This window comes from Epinephelus lanceolatus, chromosome 9 (genome assembly GCF_041903045.1).
Source record: "Epinephelus lanceolatus isolate andai-2023 chromosome 9, ASM4190304v1, whole genome shotgun sequence".
Lineage (NCBI taxonomy): Eukaryota > Metazoa > Chordata > Actinopteri > Perciformes > Serranidae > Epinephelus > Epinephelus lanceolatus.
Window position 1 is genome coordinate 37,696,029 of NC_135742.1, and position 24,403 is coordinate 37,720,431.

The 24,403-nt window shown below is 41.6% G+C and overlaps 3 protein-coding genes across 6 annotated transcripts in view; 1 reads left to right on the forward strand and 2 right to left on the reverse strand.

Annotated features, from left to right (window-relative positions):
* The window catches only part of bicdl1 (BICD family like cargo adaptor 1), a 31,737-nt gene extending 26,244 nt beyond the window's left edge, over positions 1 to 5,493 (forward strand). For 2 of the 3 annotated variants that reach the window (XM_033620431.2, XM_033620432.2), the window contains one exon: positions 22 to 5,493. In XM_033620431.2, coding sequence (XP_033476322.2) covers positions 22 to 198 — 177 coding nt within the window. In that variant the 3' untranslated portion in view covers positions 199 to 5,493. The remainder of the gene's footprint in view (positions 1 to 21) is intronic. The other variant, XR_004501366.2, reaches the window with a different exon arrangement.
* A 2,513-nt stretch (positions 5,494 to 8,006) lies between these two features.
* On the reverse strand, positions 8,007 to 23,160 carry rab35b (RAB35, member RAS oncogene family b). 2 transcript variants are annotated; one of them, XM_033620267.2, is made up of 6 exons: positions 22,851 to 23,160; positions 20,499 to 20,549; positions 20,283 to 20,406; positions 13,318 to 13,442; positions 13,013 to 13,137; positions 8,007 to 10,429 (listed from the first exon to the last, which is right to left on the reverse strand). In XM_033620267.2, the coding sequence occupies exons 1-6, from the start codon at positions 22,900 to 22,902 to the stop codon at positions 10,301 to 10,303; spliced, it is 606 nt and encodes a 201-aa protein (XP_033476158.1). In that variant the 5' UTR covers positions 22,903 to 23,160; the 3' UTR covers positions 8,007 to 10,300. The 2 variants fall into 2 exon arrangements, with proteins under 2 accessions (XP_033476158.1, XP_033476159.1); XM_033620268.2 differs by lacking the exon at positions 13,013 to 13,137 and having other exon boundaries at positions 10,311 to 10,429; positions 22,851 to 23,157.
* A 938-nt stretch (positions 23,161 to 24,098) lies between these two features.
* The window catches only part of gcn1 (GCN1 activator of EIF2AK4), a 32,202-nt gene continuing 31,897 nt past the window's right edge, over positions 24,099 to 24,403 (reverse strand). Inside the window, exon 57 of the mRNA XM_033619395.2 lies at positions 24,099 to 24,376. Within this exon, the coding sequence (XP_033475286.2) occupies positions 24,251 to 24,376 (126 nt within the window). The 3' untranslated portion in view covers positions 24,099 to 24,250. The remainder of the gene's footprint in view (positions 24,377 to 24,403) is intronic.

The window sequence follows — 24,403 nt, forward strand, 5'->3', positions numbered from 1 at the left end:
TTCTTTGCCCATGTGCTCTAGGATGATATGCACAGAGTGATTGACCAGCAGTTGATGGACAAGTACCAGGACGAGTGGCGCTCGGCTCCTACCTCCCTGTCAGGGTCATCGTGGGCCCACGGCGGCCAGTCATCCAGACGAGCTCACCGCATGTCCGACCGGGACAAGAGACTTTTCTCTTTTTTCAAAAAGAACTGAGCCCCCATTGGACTGGTCCTGAGCACAGCAGACAGACAGACAGACAAGGTGAGGGAGAAGGAGGGAGGAACATCACAGTATAGGGGTAACAACACAGCCAAAGATGGGCAGTGGCACACACTGAGGTTCGTGGGGGGAGGGGGGGGCGCGTCATTTTGCACTTTATCTGCCCCATTACTCTTCTACGTGCTGATTAATTGGTGACTGCTGACAGTGAGAAATAGAAATATAAGAATAAGACTTCCCCAGAGGCTTTGGCTTCAGCCCCTCTTACAGAAAGCTATCGGTCTTTCAGAGAGACATGAACAGGGTCACAAAGTTTACCTCCAAAGAGGAAGGTTTCCTTGTAGTGCCTACGACCATCTCTACTAGCCCACTGCCAACTCTGTAGAGAGGGAACACTATGTACAAACTCTTACTGTATGCATCCCACTTATCAGGCCAAGGAGTCTGGGGAAAGACAGGTGGCTGTATGGGACTCTGCAGGATTGTGGGACTGAGTTATATGTCAGAATATGACCCAGCCCACATGTGATCTCTCAGGTTTATTCATTTGTTCAGGGGATATTCACGACATGAGGCAACAGGGGGATGTATCAGGACTATAGTGTGCTGTGTATCTGACAAAAAGATTGCTTATTTTCTTATTGACGAAGATTTAGCATGGTATAATGCCCCGGGCCCAAACTTCCAATCAGAGTGAGAAAAAGAAAGCCTTTAAACAGGTACTTAAAGATTTAATATTGCACTTTCATAAAGTTTTGGGACATATTTAAGCTGCACTAATCAGTATTTTTTATATAAACAATGTGTGATGTGAAAGGGGTCACTCATAGCCAAACCTGACTTCACATGTTCCCCTCAGCTCTACGGAGCATTTCAGCCTTTTTTTTAATTTATTTTAGCTCATTATTATGATTGTACAGTCATCATTCTTACTCTTTTAGTTCAGTCAATCAACCAATCAGTCAATCAATCAATTGATGGCATGTGATATTATATGAATACAATTATAGTAAAATGTAAGTCAACCCTGTTTTTAGCAGCAGGTAGTTGTTTTCATCAAAAAGCTCTGATGCAATGACTGTACTCTACTGTGCTCTAATGGCAGACAGACATGGTTAGCATCCAGCGGGTAAACATAGCGGAGAATTTAGCAGCTACAGAGGCAGATACTTCTAATATTTCCGCCAGGAGTTAGATTGAGATTAAAACAGCTAGACGAAGAGTGAATATGGTGGGTGGCTAAAAACACAAGTGCTGCTCAAAGTGTGAAAAACTGTTGGCTAACATTTGCTAAATAACTTTAAAGGGTGATTATATGTATATTGTTTGCAGCTAGTTCCATTAGCCCCCCAAAATTATGCAGCTTTAAACAACTTATTAAATTCAAAGTAGCAAAAGCCAAGATATACCAACTTTTAGCTTCTAATATCAAATCCAAAAACACTGGCTCCTACATTTCCCACAATGCAGCCAATACTTTTTTCAATAGACCCGTCCTGCCTAGCAAATGTCATCATCTTTATATTCTACGAGCTCAGTTTTTAGCACTGGTTTTCTGTTATAAATTTGTAGATGAGATAACCCTGATGACATCATCAGGGGTAAATTTCTGAGACTAAAGATAGCTCCAAGGAGAGCCACAAGACATTTAACAACTGGTTTTACAGGCTTTAGAAAATTCCCATGACTAGTAAACTGACTTTTCTGAGTGAAATCAGTGGAATCCCCCTTAAAACTCCTGTTTGTAATGACACATACCATCATTGTTACGTTTCATGTTTCACACTGAAGTAAAGCAAAATCAAGCTTGAGCAGGGCAAGAGGATCCTTAAACTGAGTTAGCGAGTGTTTAAAAAACAGCACTTTTTAGTTGGGCTTTTGGGCTTGTGGTGAACTCTATGATGCCTTCATGCTCATCTCCAGCATCTGAATAAACCTTTGGGTGACTGAAGTTGTTATCGTTTGTCCTGGTGGTATAATTTTCCACAGTTAACGTTATATTTGACATTTAAAATATGTATCATTTGTCAAAGAAAAAGGCACTGTCCGACATTGTCCTCATGATGTCAATCATCTTCCTAGTTGACCAAATTTTAAAAAAATGTTTACATCAGCTTGAGAAGGAGGAAGAGCTACGTAGAATGCTTATCGATCAATCCAGCTCACAATTACCTGTTGAATTTCCTATCATTATAAGGCATGTCGGTGTACAGACACCTCCACTAAACTGCCTCTGCAGCGGACCACAAAGGGTGCAAAATTAACTTTTATGTCCACCAGCCAAACAGCTAGTGAATGTTCACATTTTACCAGCCACTCAATAGATAACCATAGTTTTTTGTTTTGCTTTTTTGGCTAGTGAGTGAAACAAACCTCCCAGCCACTTACATATTCTACCAGCATTTGGCTGATGGATGGTGCTTATTTTGTACCCTGGGTCCACATCTGAGCTGCTTTGGTTCAACACTAATAGAAAAAGGTCTACCTCCATTCTCATTGCTTCAATACTTCATGGGCACTTTGATTTCTTAGCTGCCGGGCTTCCTTTTTAGGTGACATACATATCTGTGACTCCATTAGTAATACAGTATGTGTTGACCTGAAATCTCCAAGCATGAATGACTTACAGTGTGGTACAGTTATGTCTCATGTCTGTCTGTGTTTGAACTCATGTTTAATGCAGCTGTGCAAACCTATGCAGATGTCTTCTTGTCATCTCAGCTGGTTGTTGGGAAGGATCAACCCAAAGAATGATTTTTATAAAAAGTCAAATAGGTTTGGATGAAATCGTTATATTTATAAGAAAAAAATGCATACCTTTTGAATGAAAATCTTTTTTTAGAAAGAAATATACCTGTATGTTGTTATTTCGAGGCTATTTTTTTCATGTCTGTCATCAAAGTGAGCAGGAATTCACATGGTGAGTTGGACATTATCACTCATATGTATGTCTCTTTGACTGTTTGGTTGTGGCATGTAGTAGAGCTGGCAGGAGATTCATGAGTAGTGATGCATGATTTAACAGGAAGACCCCAAGAAGCCTCATGAATCTCAATTATTAATCTAAGAGTGCCCCCTGAATTCCAAACGTAGTTGACAATTTTTGGTACGACTCCCTGATAAGTCACCCTTTATAAACAGTTTAGAAACTTTAATTAATCTGTATTTTAATCGTTAATAAACTGCAGATGAGAAAATCAATACCACCCTCATGTCTACAGCCAGTAACCAGTTAGCTTAGCTCAGTACAAAGACGGGTAAGAGGGGCAAACGGCTAGCCAGGTAACTTTCTCATCTAACTCTCCATCGAAAAGCAAATACAAGTTTTCTCCAAAATGATAGTTATTAATAAAGGGGTATATGTTTAATCTGAAGTTATGCATGTTAATAAATCATTAATAAAGATTTAAGACTTTCTCGTTTTCTAATACACCAATAGCAAATGTTGATAAGTCAACTGTAAATATAAATGTTTACAAGCCATGATTTAATGGTTTCCACAACAAGCTAGACAAAAATAAATGGTTCAAATGCTCTGCAGTCCTTTTCCAGGATGTCAGAGATCAAGCTACTGATTGGATGTCTTCCTAATGAGTTTAAGAGCTAAAACGATTTTTTTTATTTAACCATGAAAGCCTCATTGACATAAAAAATCGTTGGTCATGATGGGCAATGAGTAACAGAGAAACAAGATAAGATAGGTAAAACAAATAACTAAAAAACAAAAATAACTAAGACCAATTCAAAACAACATAAAGGAATACTTCACCTGCAAGCTTACTATTTGTACATGAATTACTCGCCCCTTGTTGCCTTGAATTTGTGAAGAAAACTGTTTTCCTTGCCTGCCTCCACAGTAACTGGGGAATCCAAAAAAGGAAGACTGAAGTAACAGCAAAACTACATCAAAACATCCATTAACAAACTCTCACACAACTACTGCAGTATAATCAAAGTCTCATTTTGTTGTTGTGTGCCCAGTACTTTCCAAACATCTGCATCTTCTGAGAAACATGCTGATTTAAAACACTTCAGTACAAACAGTCTTATGCAGGATTCAGTAGTCTGTCTTGGCAGAGTGCATGCATGTGCTCAGGCTTGCTACTTGTTGGCAAAAGGTTTTATAAAACACGTTTTAGCTAAAAAAAATACATGTGTTTAGGAAGTACTGAGCATACTACTGGATAAACGAGACTTGACTTATACTGCACAAGTTAAGATTTTGTGAACAGATGTTTTGATATAGTTTTATTTTGTTAAATGCAGTCTCTGTTTACTTCAATTCATGTTTGCCTTTTTTGGATTCCCCGTTCACCTTAGGGACATGCGAGAAAAACAATTTTCTTCATGATTTGAAGGCAACACGTGGTGAGTAACTGATATACAAATGGTCATTTTGTGGGTGCAGTATTCCTTTAATAAGACTAACAAATAAGATTCTGAAATACATCAAAATATTAGCAGTCAGAAGAGATAATTTTCTGCAGCAATGAAATGAACTTAAAAAGAGGCAGCAAATTTTCCAATTTTAGATTTTACTGCAGAGGGCTAGATAATGATTTAAAAAAAACTCTATATAAAGGGTGTCTTACTAGAAAGTTCTTTCACTGCTCCTGTCTGATCAGGAACTCTAAAATAGAAACACGTTCCTGGCCCCAGCCTGAAAAAATGGAAAATGTGCAAGTGAGTGGATTCAAACACTGAACATTCATATCCATGTGTTTATAGTTTAGGACTCCCTTCCAGAGATGGCAGCAAGCTTGGATTTAACACCACTCACTCCTGCCACAACCAGACTATAATTTGTCTCACTTCATGTCACATTTTTGTTAGAATAACAGCACATTGTAACATATTTGGTTCTGTCGGCATTATGTTGTAATTACTGTTTGCATCATGTTTGACTGTGTGTATTGTTCAATTCTGTCACTCCTGACACTGTAGACTGTACTGAATAATTTTTTAATTTAAAGCATTTTCAAAGTGCTGTCTGCTGCGTGTTTGTGTGGTCAACATCCTGATGCTGCCACTGTGGTCCGAGTGTGTGTTGCAGCAACAGACGGACATGCCATCAAGTGTGTTTTCTGTTGCTCGTCTCCACTTGGTCGGATGTTGTTTTGGAATGTAGTGCTTTCGGTGGGCTCATTGTGCTCCCTGTGAGTGCTTCCATTCACCACTGACTAACGGCACTGTTTCAGTTACAGAATGCTTCAAACTATTCAAAATATTTACCATGCAATTTTCTTAGCATTTTGGGGATTTTTTTGTACAAATAAATACTTTACAATCTGTGTGTCTCCCCTGACTTGGCCTTGAAATACAGATGCTTTCCCTCTGTGAGTTTCACACTCGGGAGTGTTGTAGATAAGCTGCTGATGCTTCTAACTTTCTGCTGGAATATAAAAACACACCATTATGTACAGAGAATAAAATAATAGCAGATAGAGGAGACCAAACAAAAGTTTTACACAAAAGAATTATATATCTTTACCTGTATGATGCGGGCAAACAACATGCAAACTGAATGAGCTCAGACCATTAATATCACAATGTAAGTACCCTATCATGATGACCTGTTGTCATCTCAGCTGATTGTTGAGATGGATCCACACAAAGAACATATGTATAAAATGCTGAATCGGCTCAAACAGAATCCTAATGACTGATGATCCTAACTTTTGCTCTAGCACCACCATGAAGTCGACATTTGTGTTTTGAGTAAAATGTCTCAGCAGTTACTGGATGAATTTCCATAAAATGTGGTACAAAAAAACACCACTCACCTTAAGGTTGAATTGTAATTTGGTCATCCTCTGTCACCATCAGGTCACAATTTCAGTTTGTCCAATGCTTTGATTTATGACTATATGCTGCAATACTAATGACATCCCCATCAACCTCAGATTGTGATGGTATGCTGTAATTTTAAAGGGCCTCTATGTGATATCCACAGCATTAATATAGCAGGAAAACACTATTTATGTAAAGATACAGCTGAGTAATTGCATCCTGAGCAGCGAATGAGGTCACTGTGGATGTATAACAAGAACCTGATACAGTGTTGGAGGTGGAGCCCCGGGGCCTTTGAATGCAGTGCCAGTGCCAAAAAGCTTGATTTACGTGGTATTAAATTACCCTGATCTTCTGCATGGTGGGGCCCACAGAGCAAAGGCATTAGAGACTTTGGGCCAGGCGGCTAACCTTGGTTTAGTCCTCTGTAAACTTAGACAGGAAATGATCTGACCATGCAGCTCTTGTAGACCTTAGTTGTTTTTGGACCAAATGGATCAAATTCTAATCATTGAACGATTTCACAGAGGTTTGACACTCAAAAAAAAAAAAAAAAAGAATCCACTGAGTTACACACGTCTCTTTCACAATTTAAGTCTATGGGGGGGAAAAAAGTCTTTTTGGGCCCCATGGTGTCATGAGATGGACCCAGAAGTTGTATTTCCACATTTGGCCACTATGTCAAATTGGCTTCAAAGCCTGGTGCTGTTTCTGGGAGCTTGGAAGTCGTGCTCTCTCTGTGTGTTGTGACCCAAGCGTCTCTGTTCATTGTTGTTACATGTAGGTCCCCCGTGTGCGTCCAAGGGTCTAGCTAATTAGCCCCTGCCCTGCAGTGCACTCATGGTTACTGCTGATACTGGAATGCCGTCAATGCAGGAGAGCAGCCCCCACCCATTGTCCCCCCCAGGTTAACACCGTCAGCTCTGTAGGCACTGTCACCATTGTTAGCACTATGAGCTGATAGCTGCCAGCTCAGCCACCTCCATGTTGAGAGCCGGGTGCAGCTTCCAAATAATAGATGGGCTCTGAATATTTTATGGAGCTCCTTTGAACTAAAATGAGCATGGTAATTACATGCTCACTATCTGCATGTTAACATTGCTGTTAGCATTTTAGAAAGCTAAAGTTAGCATATAGCTCAAAGCATTGTGTCTTGGTACAGATTCAGCTGCTAGCACGGCTGTAGACACTTCTTTATATTCATTGTCAGGGGAATGCTACAAGTAGTAGCAACAAATGTGATGTCTCCAGCTACCAGTCAGGGCTGGGTATCTTACCTCAGTATTTTGTGAGCGCTTATCAAAATGTGTCTGATGCACTGAGCATGTAAGTGTCAAATATTTTAGGTTTTCGTCAGTCATATTCCTGATCCGATCCAATCAGGAAACATTTTATCTTTACATCTAAAGATGGAAATGCAAACAAAAGAAAAATATCCAAAATATACTGTACCAAAGGAGCAAAGTACATTTACTACCAGGCCACTAATATCACAAGTACTGGATTAACATTATATGGTACATGACCTGTATGTACCTTCTCACTCTTGTTTCTTTGTTATTCCCAAATCAATCATTGGCTGCAGACAATCTGCTGCCTCTGCACCACCAAGTACTGCAGCGCAATGCAGCAGTTAATGTTATTAGTCACACCTGTGTTTGACAGGTCAAAATGTCTACTGTGGAGAAGCTGTTTAACTCTAGTATCCCTCTACATGCCCTGTAAAAGTATTATTAGTATGAAACATTTTCAAATGATACCCTGCACTACTGACAATGTAAAATTCACACCCTGCCTTTCCATCAGCCAACAAACCAGGTATGAAATGATGTGTGAAAAACAGTTAATAAATGATAATAGCGAGGGACAATGAGAGACGAGAGCAGAGTGTGACTTTCAGTTTCTTTTTAAAACTGCCAAGGGTGAAAACTGGAATTCCTCTCATATAACATGATTAACTCTCTACAGTATGCAACACCAATGACACACAGCAAGAGGCTTCCAAAGACCAGTGCAGACTTCCTCCCATACATTTTATTCACATAAAGCAAAAAAATAAAAAGACACAGGTTTAAAATGAAGACCAAGCCTCAAATCACTGACACATGAGATCGGTCATTATGTGTCAAATATTTATTCCTTTAAAACGTTTATTACTGATTAAATTCATGTAGGGAAAAATGAATAGTACATCTCTTTTTCTCCAGTGTACAGCAAACCACAGCTGACAAGTGTGTTTCAACCAAAGCACACAGCGGCACGTTTGACACATGCACCGTTTGGTGTGCTAATTATGTGTGTATGTTCTATACTGAATATAAACACACAAATATATTTATATATACATACACATAATGAAAAGAAATCATAAGGTGTGAGATGTGATACCATTCCTAGGCCCTGGAGGTCACCGTGACCTCTCAACGCGTATCAGGATCCCAAACCGGCTGCCAGAGTCTGCCCAGAGGAGAACTAAATGTTTCCTACAGAAGCTCAGCCAATGCCTACAGCTCTCTCCATGTACTACTCTCCCAATTCAAAATAAAGATACAAAGATGCCAGCGATAGACACCGCACGATGCTTTGGCCTCTGACAAACCCTGGCGATGCACGCGGAGAGGGAGAGGAGCTTAGGCCCAAACGCACTGGGATCCAGTGCTGCAGTTCATCCCCATTTGTTCTTACATTTACAGTCCCACCGTCTGCCACACTCTCATTGTGGATGCCAAAAACACTGTCGGGTAACACTTCAATTGAACAGGTTGCGAGGGGGGAGTTGTGACAGAGAAAAGCAAAGAAAAACACGACATCAGACTTTAACATTAGTCAACTGTTAAGAATATTCTGCAAGCTGAGAAAATACAGTAAATCCTTGACAGTCTAAATGCATGTCAGGCGATACCTTTTACACACCCCTTCAAACAAAGTGTTACATGCTGAAAAACAAGGGCAAAAACCACAGTCTGCTATGGATTGAAGGTCACTGCAACGACTGCGAGAAGCCAGTTTCCAGAGCGAGAGCCGCTTCGTGCACCTTGGTGGCCCGAATGCAGGAGTCCGTTGTTGTGAGAGGTGCTGATATGTGGGAGTCGGGGGGAAGAAGGCCAGTGGCTGCAGAAATAAAGAGGGAAATAAGGAGAGGGAGGGCAGCCCTGAGCGCTTCCTGAGGACTCAACAGGGTCCCTGATTCAACCTGCCTCATGGCCAACCAGGGGCCACTATGGCAACAGTCCAAATGAGAGGTGCCACTGAGCTCCTAATATTTTTTTAATAGAATATTGGCAGTATCACTGTTTAAAAAAAAAAGATGGAGGAAAAGGTTTAAAAGCAAACTCTGAAAGCATAGTAAGACTGCAGTGAACGGTGCTTTCAGAGCCCGACATCCTAGAGCTCCAGGAGCGGTTCAACTGCTCTGCTGCACTTAAAAAAAAAAAAAAAAAAAAGACAAAAAATAAAATCAATTATCATTGGCTCAGCACTATTGGAGGTTAGAGGGGAGAGGGTGGGAAGCTTGGCAAAATATAGACAAAGAAAAACAAAAACATGAGAAGTCACCAGTTCTGTCCATCGGATTAGTTGCTATAGGTCGTCTACCAATCATCATCATCATCATCATCATCATCTCATCCGTGTGATTTTTTTCCCCCAACAAGTCAAATAAAACAAAATCTAGCAGTTCATGATGTCTTGGCGTGAGCTGTGGTAACACAGGTGTCTGAAATGTTGAAACTGCAGAGAGGTGGTGAGACCTCTCCTCTAACTCAGACGCCCGTTCCAAAAAAAAAAAATTCAAAGAACCCCACCTCCCAACCGACCAAACACCCCCCCACCCCCAAAAATAAAACTAGAGAGAAACAAAGAAATCCAGAAAAAAAGCGAACCCTCCTTCTCCTCAGGCGCAGAGTCCCACTCGACTCTGAATGTCCCGTGTGCAGTGGAATGAGAAGGAGAGATGAGATACTGAACGTGGGGGTTATGTGGATATCAATTGGAGCATTTTGGCGGTCAGTTGTCGGCTCGCAGATCCTTTGAGAAAGGAGGACCTCAGGTCAATAGTGCCCATCTGCTGAATTCCAAATAAAACTTGATCTGACGTCTAATAAAATCTGTACACTTTTTTTGAAGTCTTCATGATTAGTTTGTCCAAAGGGGACATTTTTTCCATTTATTTTTTTTTTAATCTTTCACCATATATTTATTAAATCTTTATCTGCTCTTTAATTTAGATGCTCTGAGTCCCATCTTGTGTATATGCATGTGTGAAGGAAAGACGCCGCTGGCCTTTAGTAGATGGCTTTCGAGTTTGCTAGCAGCACTTTTTCTTTCGTTTACTGTTCCGGGTGAGTTTGACCACGTCGTTCTGTTGCTGCTGCTGCTGCTTGGCTAGCACCTCCTTCTTGGCTCTTAGCACTAGCTCTGTGATGCAGTTGAACATCTGCAAGGGAAGAACAAACGGCAAGGGCATGTAGTGAGAACAACAATCAGTCAGCCCAATCAGCCACATGCACATACAGCAGTTAATGAAATGTATGCAGATCACTTTTTACACTATAGGAAGAAACTGTTTCAATGCTCAAAAACCAACTATGGCTGAAATCTGTTCCATATGTCCCATCAAACAAAATCAACCCACTAGCAGTTTCATAGCATTAAAGGAACAGTTTGACATTTTGGGAAATACATTTTTTCTTGCTAAGAGTTGGATGAGAAGTTTGATGTCACTCTCTGTCCATTTAATACAAAGCTACAGCCGGCAGTCAGTTGTTTTGGCTGAGCATAAAGCCTGGGAAAAGGAGAAAACAGCTTACCTGACTGTCTAAAAGGTAAACAAAATATAAAGCAGCTCTAAAGTTTGCAGATTAAGACATTACATCTCATTTGTTTCATATGAATGAACGTAGTATAAGATTGAAAAAGTCTGCTTACGCCTGGGCCACATTGCCTGCGTGAGCAGTGTGTGTGCTTCATGGAGCCTCTTGTTTTTTATTTCAGTGCCCGTGTTAACAGATAAGTGCAGCCGCACTGTCCGCATGAGCAGTGCAGTTGCAGGAGTATTGCCTAATTATTCCACTTGACGCACAGTTTCAATAACAGTAACAATAACTTTTGATAGTAGGGTTGGGACTCGTTAGGATTTTAACGATTCCGATTCCTTCTTAACGGTCCAATTCCTTACCGATTCCTCTTACCGATTCCTACATTATATTCATTATACTTGCTATACTTAAACAAGTATATAATAAACACAAATGCAATCATACAAATACAAAAACTTTATTCTAACTGTTGCACAGTACAATTAGATGAAAATACACATTTGTGTGTGGTGTGTATTTCAGATTTAGAGCTTGTATCATCTGGTCTGATTCTCTGATTTCTACAGTAACACTGTTACCTCAAATTAACCACAGCAATGTAATAAAAAATACTTATATGCATTCATGCTTGGGCACTGTTATTTACGTGACAACACCTGAACACAACACACACATTGGCTGTTTGTTTCTACCGCTCCTCTCGCTGGAAGTCTCGGACCTCCCGCCACCCGCCTCGATTAAACGCTGAAAATAAAATAAAAGAGGGAGACAGGTTTTTCCTATTTTATCTTATTTCGTTATATTTCTCCCTCTCCCCTCGCTGGAAGCCTCGGACCTCCCACCGGCCGCTCCCACCGGCCGCTCCCACCGGCTGCTCCCGTCTCAAACACGGAGGCCTCCCTCTCCGTTGAGCACCCACCGCGCACACCCGGCCTGTTAAATAGCCTGTAACCATAACAACTGTGTGACACAAACTCAGTGCTTTAGTCATTAAATAATGTCGGGCTCGGTCGGGTTCGGACAGAAATATGCGGCCCGCACTCTAATGGAAATGCATGTGACGTTTTTTTACAATCTAGGAACCGTTTGCAGGAACCGTTACTCCAAATGTGATGGAACCGGTTCCGGAACCGGAACTTTGGACCCAGTTCCAAAAAAGAACCGGATCCGGATCCCAACCCTATTTGATAGTCATACTGATATTGATACATCACCTTTCAATATAGTTTCAATGTCTTTACCTGTTAAAGACGTAACCCCCCCCCCCAACTTTTAACTTTTTAACTCAACATATCCGGTTTTCAGTTCAAAATAAAATCCCGATGACGACGTGTTTGTTTACTTAATCCCTTCATTTGTTAACACAAGTCTTTTTATTGTGAAATACGATCATGACTGTGTTGACAATGTTGTGGCTTGCACGGCTCCATAAATGGGTGGAGTACCGGATTTTGATTGTGGAAATACAGTAGTTAAAGCAACAGGCAGCTTTGCAGCAATGCTGTCTGTGTGAACACAGCATGCAAACCGCAGCAGTTCAGCAAGGTAGTCGTCACACACTGTTTACACAAGCAGTGTAGCCCAGTGTTTGGGTGGGTGGGAGGGGAGCTAGATGGGCCCAACAAGTACAGGACTTTGACCCAGGAGACTGATGGTTGTATCCCATGGGAAACTAAAAGTAAACTTTGACATATTTTGTCACATCACTTCTTAGTCAGGTCAGCCACAATCTTTTCCAAACCCTAACCATGTAATTTTGTTGCCTAAACCAAATCACCAATCCGTTCTTAGTTACATGAGCTGACTCAGGTAACTTACCGCCAACCCCTTCTGCATCAATAGATCATGGCCAGTTCGGCTTTAGGAAATTCTGTTTGTAAGAAATTGTTTTTTTTTCCAAATTCATCAAGATTATTAATATAATAATTAGCAGAGTAACTGATATTGAAAATAGTAAGTTGCAGCCCTTAAGTGTATTTCCCATAAACTATTCCTTTAAGTAATGTCTTTACAATTACACTACTGCACATTCAGCACACTGAGGCACCGTACTGATCAGCAGATATTACAGAGCATTCAGACATGTTGTTCAATTCATGCCTTCAGCTGAGCTGCTCTGCATACCAGGCATGTCCCAGAAACTACTTCACACAAACACGTCAGTCTGCAAACAGTCTGAGACAACACTAACAACAACTTACCTCTTCAACATTGATGTTCTCTTTTGCACTCGTCTCAAACAGGTTGATTCCCATCTGCTCTGCAAACTTCTGCGCGTCAGTCGTCTCAACCACCTTGGAGTTGGGGTCGTCGTTTTTGTTTCCCACTGAAAATAGAAAATATTGCCAAGGTGATATAACAGGACTGTCTCGACTCAAAAACAATTCTTCAACGCCTGCAAATAAAAAAAGATGTGCACTAGATTCAAGGTCTATTTTTAGGTGATGGGTGCCAGAATGACAACAGCACCTGGACTTTTTCTGAACAATGAAATGTGCAGACTCACCTAATATTCGGCACACGTCATCACAGTTCTGGTTGATTTCATGTAGCCATCGTTTGACGTTGACGAAGGACTCTGCACTTGTGACGTCATATACCACTATGACCCCGTGCGTTCCCCTGTAGTATCTGAGCACACAGAGGGAGAGAGACACAGTCAGCCTTTGGCATTAGGTAACTCAGTGAGTCCCAGAAATTAGAATTTGATTAAAAAATATTCAGATATTGATTGTGTCCACTAGGATAACTGAACAACACGTTAAGAGGTGTGTGAAAACTAGTTGGCAAGTAACCAGAAGTTAAAACTAGGGATGGGCATCAATTTTTGATTATCGATGATTGATTGTTAAGGCTTTTGATCGATCACAAATAATTTTGATCGATAGTCGCAGTGTTTCCCCTACAATGCCTGGCATAGGTCCGGCGAGCCACCGTGCCAACGAGACCCCCCGCCTGGCGAGGACGGCGGCTCGACGGGCCTATGAGACCCCCGCCGGACCTATGCCAGGCAAAAAAAAAAATCAGAAACAGACGGAGGCTCTCATTGCTCTCCAAAGCCTCGGCGGCTTCCCTTGAGGCCTCTGAAAACGCTATGCCATTGAAAGACGGAGGTTTTGCTGAAAACTGAAGCCTGTAACTCTGGCTGGCAACGGTTGTAAACACCTAGGGGTGAACTGCGCATGCGCGCCATTCTTCCTCTTTGGCCTGGGGGGTTGAAGCTCAAAACTGGGGCAGCTGCGCTCTCTTGTGGCGACAGTCTGCACTGCACTCTTTTGTTTTCTCTCTTTTGAAATACTCGCTTATCAATTAATCGATAATTGATCGTTAATGTTTTTGATGATCGAATAATGAATTTTGATCATTTGCCCATCCCTAGTTCAAACATCTTAAGGTAATGGTTCATAGCGAACATCTGGCCCTCAGCCAATGACAATAAAAACCACTTGTATCGTCTAAGTTTAAGAAGTTCACCTTAAAGTAACTGCACAGTCTATTTAAATGACTGCTACAATACAGGAACACAGAAATACATTGAACAGAGTGTGACCGCTTGAGTACAGAAGAAAAGCCAACAGACCTGAGACCAGCATCTGTCCCACACTGACACAACTAAGCCAGAAAGTGATGGACAGTTGAACTGTAAACCTGCAGTCAAGCATCAAACAGTGCACCAGGCATCAGAAAGGGAGCATCCCCAGAGTAGCTGCACTCGCCAAACAAACACAAAGACCTTTTGTCAGGCTTACTATGTGTGCGTGTGTGGCAGTGTTTCTGCCTGGCGTGACAGTGTGCGGGGATACGGTGTTGTCTGAGCATGTCCCCAATGTCCAGCAGTAATGGGCCACCAGACAGCAGGGGTGGATGGCTACGTGTGTACAAGTCTGTATGTGTGTGTGTCTGCTCAGCGGACATGAATAGAGAACCGTTAACTACAAAACACACACAGCAGGCGTGTGGGGCCCGACCTGCAGTCACATTTTTCGCAGTAAAACTCTGCACAAACAAGGTAATAAAATGTTATTAAACTGGACTTCTCCATCAGAAATCATCAGTCAAGGGGCACCTTTGTGGATTAGTGGTTTAAGGAGCAACCGTGTTGTCGTAACATCCCTGCCTGGTTTGATTCCAACAGGAAATATTTGCTGCATGTCACTGCCCATCTCTCTGTCACCTCATTTCTTGTCTATCTCAACAGTTTAGTCTTGCTAATTGTAATTTTTCTACATTTTTTGGGACAAAAAAAAAAAAAGACGTCACTATGTGTTAATGGCCCTGAAATAGTGCTGTCATGACACTGGAATTTCTAACTTCAATACAATACCTTGAATATATCTATATTCGAAACCATTTTCAATACCACAGGGAAAACATTGACATTAAGGGCATAAAATTTATTTTGTTTTATGAAAAGACAAATATAACAAAGGTATAACATGACAACGAAGAGTTTAATTTCCTGGTTAGTAGCAGAGCACGGCAGAATGACTGTAGTAAATATTAACAATAAAAGATGGCAGAAAGCACAGCTGGTACCAATGTATCGATACTATGGAAAATGGGTCGGAAAATATTTAATACTTGGCAGAAACCTGATACAGTATCAAGGTTGAGAAGCATCCCAAATTTTAAAACCATCTTTGCAATTAAATATGATAATGGATATCTTATCGGAATAAAAACATGAACTCATTAGCAGTAAAAAGAGGAAATTAACACTTGAAAGCTGTATTTTATATTACAGGTCTTGATTTGGGCCTGAGGCTGATGGCAGCTGTGGGTTAACCACCACAGGCACATGGCTACAGGGTTTGGCATACAGCTACCACTCCAGGGAAGCCTGCCTGAGTGGACAGAGTAGGTCTCTGCCCATAATCCAGCTCCACGGCAAAATTCATTTAGAACCTAATGAGGCACCACGCCACTCTACTTCAGCACAGTGAACAATCAGCCTAAATAGGCCGCCTGCTCGGGGGAGGGATTCCTGCAGAACGACTGGCAGCCGTAGTTCCAATCTATGACGGTCATACTCCTCAGGGGCCACAGCGTCAGCACTGCAGTGGATTTCAAGCTTTTTTGGATGATTTTGGTGCTCTGACCGTCCTCGCTGCAGCAGTGATAGTACGTTATATCGGCTGTCTAACATGTCCTCCTGGCCTTTATAAGGACAAACCTCACGTGGCTTGGGCAGTGACACTTTAATATCTTATAATTAATTGTAGCCTCTGTCAATGTCAGGAAGGGGTGAGTGTGCAGGATGACGGCAGTCTGAGCTGTAGGTCACAACTGTTTCTATCAGAGCTGCTCAGATGCTCTCACCTCAGCAACTGCACATGTATGCACAACTCTTATTTATTGTAGCTATAAATTCTGACATGTGAAGCCAGTCCACGTATATTGCACATAATTGAATGGCAAGTCCGTATTTTAGCAGGCCAGGGGGAAAAAACATGTTTGAGCTGTCATCAGTGTGAGACACTGAAAACATGAGTAACTGGTTGTCAGACACAGTGAGGGACACTCAGGTAAAGAGACAACAGCCTACAGCAACAGCAGCAATCCTGCTGCCATTTAGACACTGGGGTGCAGCGTACAGAGAGACTGATAAAAATTTATATTTTCATATTACCAATTGATTGAAGTGACTGTGTGTAAGGTGAAAGGGCTCACTTTTTGTGACAATACCACAGATAGTATCACCCAGTTCCTCTCAGTTCTACCGAGATTTACAGTGTCTTTCAGCTTATTGATTTGATGGCCTGCAACCTTCCTGTTTTGTTTCACTCACACTACTGTCATCAGTGTTTCACAAGCAGTAAAGCTGTACACAACTTTCTAACAGCAAACACACTTCGCTGCCCCCCAAGTGGTTAAAAAAAAATAAAAAATCAATGCAGATTTATCTGGGTGTGTCAAACATTTTCCCCAAAATGACGACAACAACAACAACAAAAAAAAACCCACCTCTTAATCTTCTCACCTATCCCTTGTGGTAGAAGTCATGCACATAGTTTAGATTTTAGTCTGTTTTATACTGCAGGTTCAAGGCAGGAATGTCATGCTGTTATTCTGACTTGTCGTTCTTTATAAAAGGTAAGATTGTGGAATGGGGGGACAGAGGTGTCTCGCCTTAAAGCTGGCAGTGGAGGTAGTAACAGCCCTGAATCGACGTCTGTGTAAAAGGGGCAGCCAGCAGGATGGGACCATGGACGCGAAAGGTGTCACATTTTGACCTGTTATGTGTATGACCCACTGCCAGGAGATTTAAAATGCAGCTAGAAACAGTTAGCAGCTAACTCAAAAAAGAAGAACCGAAAATGTCAACAAATTGGGGAGACAACGAGGTCTGGAAGCTCCTTGCCCCCCAAGCAGAGGGCCGCTATATATCAGGGACGTTATATATGCTGTTGTGTTAAACATCACACTTATCACGTCTCTTTTGCTTCCGAGACGCCAGCATGCTGTTTAAAATCACACACTTTTATGATGCTGCTGTTGTTCTATATAAAAAAGCAAAGGCAGCATAAAAAAGGGACTTTGTAACTGCCCTACAGTGCGATCTCTGTGTAAAAGGGGCTTTTGATTTCTGCCTCCATACTTATCTAGTGGAGGGGAACATAATTTTGTTTGTGTTGTTGGCAGCACTGGCAAATTAAATAATGGTTGTCTTTCCATAAACAATGTCTCACTTACTCTGGATAATCCACAGACCTGGTGTTAACAGTTTTCTCTGGATCTACTTACTGCCAAAGAAATAGTCCCAATGTAAAGTGTTTATCCAAAGTAATAGGGACACTGTTTCTGTAAAGAGATGTTGCTGTCGATTCATTATAATCACTATTATTATTACTGCTATCACAGGGCTGCAACGCTTTGTGTGTTTGTACTGAATCATTGTGGTAAGGGGGTCACGGTCTGGGGATCATGGGGTCTGGTACACACAGAATACACAGTATGTAGATTTATGCACATAATATGGAACCATAGTTCTAGAGCGCAAGTTCTGCCTGGAAACTTTCAGCTGTACGCCGTTAGCAAGACATGCTGAGGTTAGCACAACAAGCTGCAAGATGGTCACACTGTCGTGAGCGCAAATGAAATAGTACAACCCGCTGGTTCCCAGATTGCTACGATTTCCACTGTATTGGACTCACATCAAACTGTGACTTTTATGTACCATTAGGCCACTATACACTGGGGTCCAAATTATTATGCAAGTGACATATCAGTAGGTTTTCAGGACAAAAAAAAACATGGAGTTTTATTTTTTAATTAAAGTTTTTCTTGTTTTATTTCTCTTATCTTTTTTTAAAACTGGTATGAATCTTTGACAGGTTGTTAACTAGTTTGCCTGGTGCCTTAATTTAGGGGAAACCTACTTTAAGAGGCTGTTCCACATTATTAAGCAAGTCACACTTCTCATGCAATATGGGGAGGAAGAAAGATCTTTCTGAAGATGAAAACTGAAGAGAAATCATCAGTCTGTGAACGATTTGTGCGTGATTCAGATAAAGGCTTGATAAGGAAAGTTTCTGTCACGCAAATTAGTAGTAGTAAAAGGGCAGTTAAAAAAAGCCACTATTAAACAACAAACAGGTATTTGAAGTTACTGGTGTATCTGGAATCCCAAGAACCTCTTAAAGCAGGATCCTCCAGTTGCTTGCAGCTATATGTAAAGCTGTATGTCGGCCATCCCTAACCAATCCTCACAAAGACAAACATTTCCAGTGGTCTCAGAAATACATGAAGACTTCATTTTGTTTTATTTACTGATGAATGCTGTGCTACACTGGATGGATAGAGTTCAAGGCTTGGTGAATGGCCACCCTGTTCCAAAACGACTGTAACATCAGCAAGGAGGTGGCGAAGGGATTTTTTGGGCTGGAATACTGGGGAGTGAGATAGCTTGTCCCCTTAGGGTGCCTGAGGGTGTCAAATGGGTGTCTGCTAAATATATGGAGTTCCTAACTGACCATGTCATGGTATGAAAGGAACAATCATGCCTTCCAGAATAAAATTATTTTCATGCAGGACAACACATAGTCCAATGTTGCAAAAAACACCATTGACACTCTGCTATGGGCATAAAGGAATCAAAAGTCATGGTGTGGCCATCATCATCCCCCTGACCTCAACCCTATTGAGAACCTGTGGAGAATCCTGATAGGGAAGATCTCTGAGGGTGGACAGCAGTATACCTCAAAAGCAACTCTGAGAGCCAATACTGGCATCCTCAAATGAAATACAGGCAGAAATGATACACAGACGTACAAGTTCAATGGACGAGAGAGTTGATGAAATTATATCAAAGAAGGGTTCACACATTAATATGTAACTTGATCTGTAAATGTTTTCATTTAGTTTAACTGTATGTGTTCTTTGAAAAATGATGTGTTTATGCAACAAATTCAACAGATTTCAGTTTTGCATTGGTTCTGTGTTGTGCATAATAATTTGGAACAATGTATTTAGTGTTATTTTTTTAAAACATTAAAAAGATGCAGTCATCATCTGTAGTTTGCCTGTCATAACATCCACAGTATAATTGCTGAGGAAATAAATTTCCTTAATTGTCTTGACTGTTTTGGACAAACAAAATGGCATGTGCATAATAATTTGGAACACGATGCATATTTTCATGTCAGTAGGAGTAGTAGGGGTCATGACAACATGGTAAAAATATACCAGTTAATGCTCATGTTAACATTCCCTTAAATATGATTAACACTTTAAATATATGAAGATCATTCTCATTTTGCATTACCTGTCTTTTCTCAGCCACAGACCTATAACAGTCACCTGGGAGCTAACTACTGCTGCATCTTCCATTAACCCTTTAAAACCATATATGAACGTGATGTAATACAGTTTTATTTCATTAGCATAGTGCTGTGGGCCACAGTATACAAGGCAAATGATGCTGTGTGTAATGAAAGCTTGCCTGACAGGGAAGGTGTTTCCAGAGAAGTGAGCTGCTGATTTGTTTGATTTGTGCTGTGACTAAGCTGAGGCCAAAACTGAACCGATATTAAAAAAACAACTTTGGATTTAGATTTAGCTCACAGACCTTGTGTTGGATATGTGATTTTCTACAAATGAGAACTCCTGTTCAACAATGCACCTGTACAGACCAAAACTGTCAGTTCAATCAGTGTGAACCCAGAGGAACACCCGACAGCAGTGTGACACACACTGGGAGGGTAAAGAGGGGAACGACGCCCAGCCCATGCCGTCATATAGCACTACTGTACGTGACCAGGAGCCTCCCTCTCACATCTGTAATTAGGATCTGTGGGGAATTCCGCCCAGTTTCATGGTGCAGCACAGACTCATTCTAGTTGTCTACAAACTGCTTCCTCACATAAAACCTAATCTGAGCACCACAAGAGCCTTTTTGGTTTCAGATTCAACTGCTGAAATGAAAATATCGAGCGTCAACTGAAAAGTCCACGCGTATGTGTATCTACTTACGTGGAGGTGATGGTGCGGAAGCGCTCCTGCCCTGCTGTATCCCAGATCTGTAGCTTCACCTTCTCCCCGTTGATCTCCACTGTCCGGATCTTAAAGTCCACACCGATCGTGGTGATATAGCTACCTTCAAACACGAAACAAAAAAATCAAGTTAATGACCTACATCAACAAATTAAGAAAGTCTTGAAATGATGCTACAGTAGTGAAGCCACACACCTGAAAACGTGTTGTCTGCAAATCGCAGGAGGAGACTGCTCTTCCCCACTCCTGAGGAGGAAACACAAGCACAGGGTGAGGTTTAGAGTACAACAGGTTTCCAAAATACTCTTCACAATATTTGACTTGCAGCTTTCAAAGTAAATACTATAGCTGTCTGAAGACAAACACATTGAGTTTTAAGGAAGTTCTTTGCACCACTAAAAGTCAAGTTTTGGGTTTTCATATTATATTCTGGTACCAATGGCTACCGCCTCATGACAACTGTAAACCTCAAACAAGACGTCAATTTGTACAGTGACTGTAATCCTTGTGTACCTAAAGATTTAGCACTTCAAAATATACAGACAAAGTTATACCTGTTGCACAACGTACAAGGTGAAGGTGAAGGATTTCAGGTAAATAAAGCTACACCCAACATTTTGATGACTCTTGTACCTACAGCAGCTTAATTAATGCAACGGCAGCAGCATCAAAACCACAAAGGCAAAACAACAAATGGAACAAATATATCTATCTGGGTTCCTAAAATTATCACGCATAATAATAAAGAGGTTTTAGAGAGAAACAACAGTCACAGTAGATGACAAGAGAGGACAAAGCAGAGGGAGAGGGAGAGTGGGATGAAAAAGGAAGATAGATGAGAGGGATCAGTACTATCTTTAACAGATCAGCTGTCAGGTTACAGGAGTTAGGAAGTGACTCTGCTGCCCAGTCTGGGGTGGGACTCAACCCACAGCCCCATTACTTAGCCTACCTATTGTGCTATTGTCATCTCATGTTTGATTGGTCCCAACATAAAAGCTCTCAGGTTCCTGTGGTCTCCACACTACAGAGTTTTGTTCAAACAAACAATAACCAAAGCTTCAAAGCAGAAGGGTGATCATCATCTTTTTGTACTTCTGAAGCGTTAATATTCCACCCTGCTGTCTGGCCAAAAGAAAAACCCTTAATTCCTAAGGATATCAGTCATGACACAATTCATGCCTTAACATTTATAACATTTTCAGCCTGGAACTTGTGAACTACATTTTATGTAACACAACTCAAAACACTTCGTGAGCAGATATATCACGTGCATGTGCTACTGTCCAGCTAAGTGATAAAACCCAGCCTCAAGGCAGCTCGGGGATACAGTGTGTGGAATGTCTGATTCTCAGCAGCAGATCAGTCTGCCTGCAGCCGAGGAGGGGCAGAGGTCAGAGCATCTTTCCTAAATAATCTCTGTACAAACACTTGTACTCCATGCTGCAGCTGAGGGGACACTGGCCTCTGTGTGTGAGTGGCAGTGAAGGGACTGCTGTGCTGTCTTGCCCTCTACTGTGGGCAGCCAGCTGATGGGGTAGTGCCAGGATCTGGGTTGTCAATGGATGCAAAGACCATTGCCCACAAAGAACTAATGCAGGCCAAGGCTACACTCATACTTAGGGTGGAGCTGCATTAAAAAGGCGTGTTTTCACTTTAATGGGGAGATAAAAGAAGAGCAGTCCTTATCAGTGGTAGAGATTTACATTAATGTGTCTATTTGTGACATTGCTTGCCATGGGTTTAACATAATAAAGAAGCTAAACCTCTGTTGGTGGTAGACAAATGCTTTTAATTGAGTGATACTACAGCTGACACTAACCACTTTGTGGCTCACTTCACTTTACTTTGACTGGCTGGGTGCAAACTAGAGACTGCAGTGCAGCATTCCTCCACTATCAAGCAGCTAGCACTATCCTGCTAGCTAGCTAAATAACAAACCGCATTTCAGTATCAACCTAACTTAGGTAACTTAACACCGTGCAGCAAACAAGTTGTCTACCTTTAGCTTAAGTATACAGACCACAACTTCTCTGAGTACTAGTTCTCAGTCCAGCTAACGTTAGCAAACAGTTAGCTACATAACCAAGCAATCAAGTGTTATGTTAGCCTAACTTCAAACTAGCTAACACAGCTACTGGAGGATACAAACTAGTGGCCAAATTAGAGGAGCATGGGGAAGCCGGTGCAGTTATTTGGGTTACAGTGTGTGTTTTGTTTTAGAGCTTAAAGAAATATCTCAGCCGATATGAGTGCAGGGCTAGAAAACCTTCGAGAGACAAACCCTGAAGATCTGGAGGCGATATCCGGCCTCATCGCCTGACATGCCCAGCCCGGACACACAACCTCCGCCCTGTCACCGCCACAGAAATATGGCGGATGTGTACATTTCGCCAATCGTTTCAATGCAGTAAAATAATAAATAACAAGTTGTAAACACATCATGGGAGTACAACGCGGGCCTAGAGCTGCGTTTCGTCTTCTCCTCTTGAAAAAAAAAAACAGACAAGGCCCACTTCCCGTCCCGCATCCCCGGTGTCGGCTTACCGCTGTCACCGATGATGAGCAGCTTGAAGAGGTAATCGTAGTCCCTGGCCATGCCGGTAGCTGGTGGCTCACCCCCGCCTTGTGCCGCTTCTTTGCTAGGTTTGCTGTCCGACCCCCAAGGCTCGTAAAAATACCTACAGCCCCCAGATCCCCCGATATGAAAGAAAAGCGACCACTACCGACACTACAAACTGTTAGCCCCCCCGAGCCGGCGGCGTTTTTCTCGGGGTTTCGCGGCGTCAGCAATCCTCTCCCTCCGCTGCAAACAGCCGGAAACTCCGCTTCCTTCTCTGGTGGAGCTGCACCCAACTCTGACCCGGTGCCACTGCGCAGGCTCCTGCTACAGCCGAGCCGTCCCGTCCCATTGATGAACATCTAACTCATGTTACTAGAAGGGCAATACACTCGTGCCGTCCCACTGATTCACAACATCTGTAAGCAGGGCAGTAAATGGCATGATCCTTCACATTTCTTAAAAAATTATGTCGACAACACAAATCATACTTGAATACACTGACAACCACAGAATATGGTAAATCCACCCAACCCTTTATAAACACCAATCAGATTAAAGGTTGGGAAATGGTTAATATGTCCAGGTAACATAAATGCAAAACTTTATTTCAAATATCCATTGGGGTCACCCCCAGTAATGATGGTGTTGTTAAAGCTCCAGACCATATAAGGTGTTTCACACTGCAGGAGGGTTACAATTCCTGACAATCCCCCTGTATATATGTATGTTGTTTTGTCTGCATATAATCCTCACATGTACTTAAAATTTAAATAACCTTAAATTCAGCATTTAGTGCAGAGAGAAACATGTGGAGTTACTGTAAGGTGTAATGAAAGTCATTGAAGAACACTGTTTTCCAATATTTCACACACTACATTATGAAATCAGGATCTTTTTATTTTGTATTGCCTTTTTACAACCGTATCACTGACATAAGAATGATTTTTATTCTTATAAGAGGTTGCTTCCCCCCCCCAAACAACTCACACACAAAGTCCAAATAAAAGTTAAAGACTGGGGTGTTGTTTAATCACAGCGACGTCTTAAATGCTTGAAATCATTTTGGTAAAATAAGTAGCAAAACACTGAAACATCAAAACAGAATTGGCATTGTGTCGTCCTAATGTAGTTCAGTACAGGAGAATAACCTGCACACTGAGATAAAATAAAAAAAAGTTATAAACTGGGCTTAAATGCCGCTAAAACAATAAAGCAAAGAGAAAAGAAAGAAAAAAAAGAATTTTTAGGGGAATATTTGGGAAAACACGACCCATCTCAGCCTTGGTCCATGAAAGGCACCATGGGCATGTGTGGTGAGTGTGTCTGGGGTTGTACAATGGGGATCTGCAGAGCACAGATCATTTCATAGCTCAGTCCTGCTCCATCACGTTAGGATGGTGTCGTCTATCTCTTCATTGGAGTCTTGCAGGCTGGCGATTTTCTTCAAAGACCGGCGGTGACACTCTGACAGTAGGTCGTTGCTGGCAGAGTCCAGAATTGCAGTAATACTCTAAATTGAAGAAAGAGCAAAAAGTGA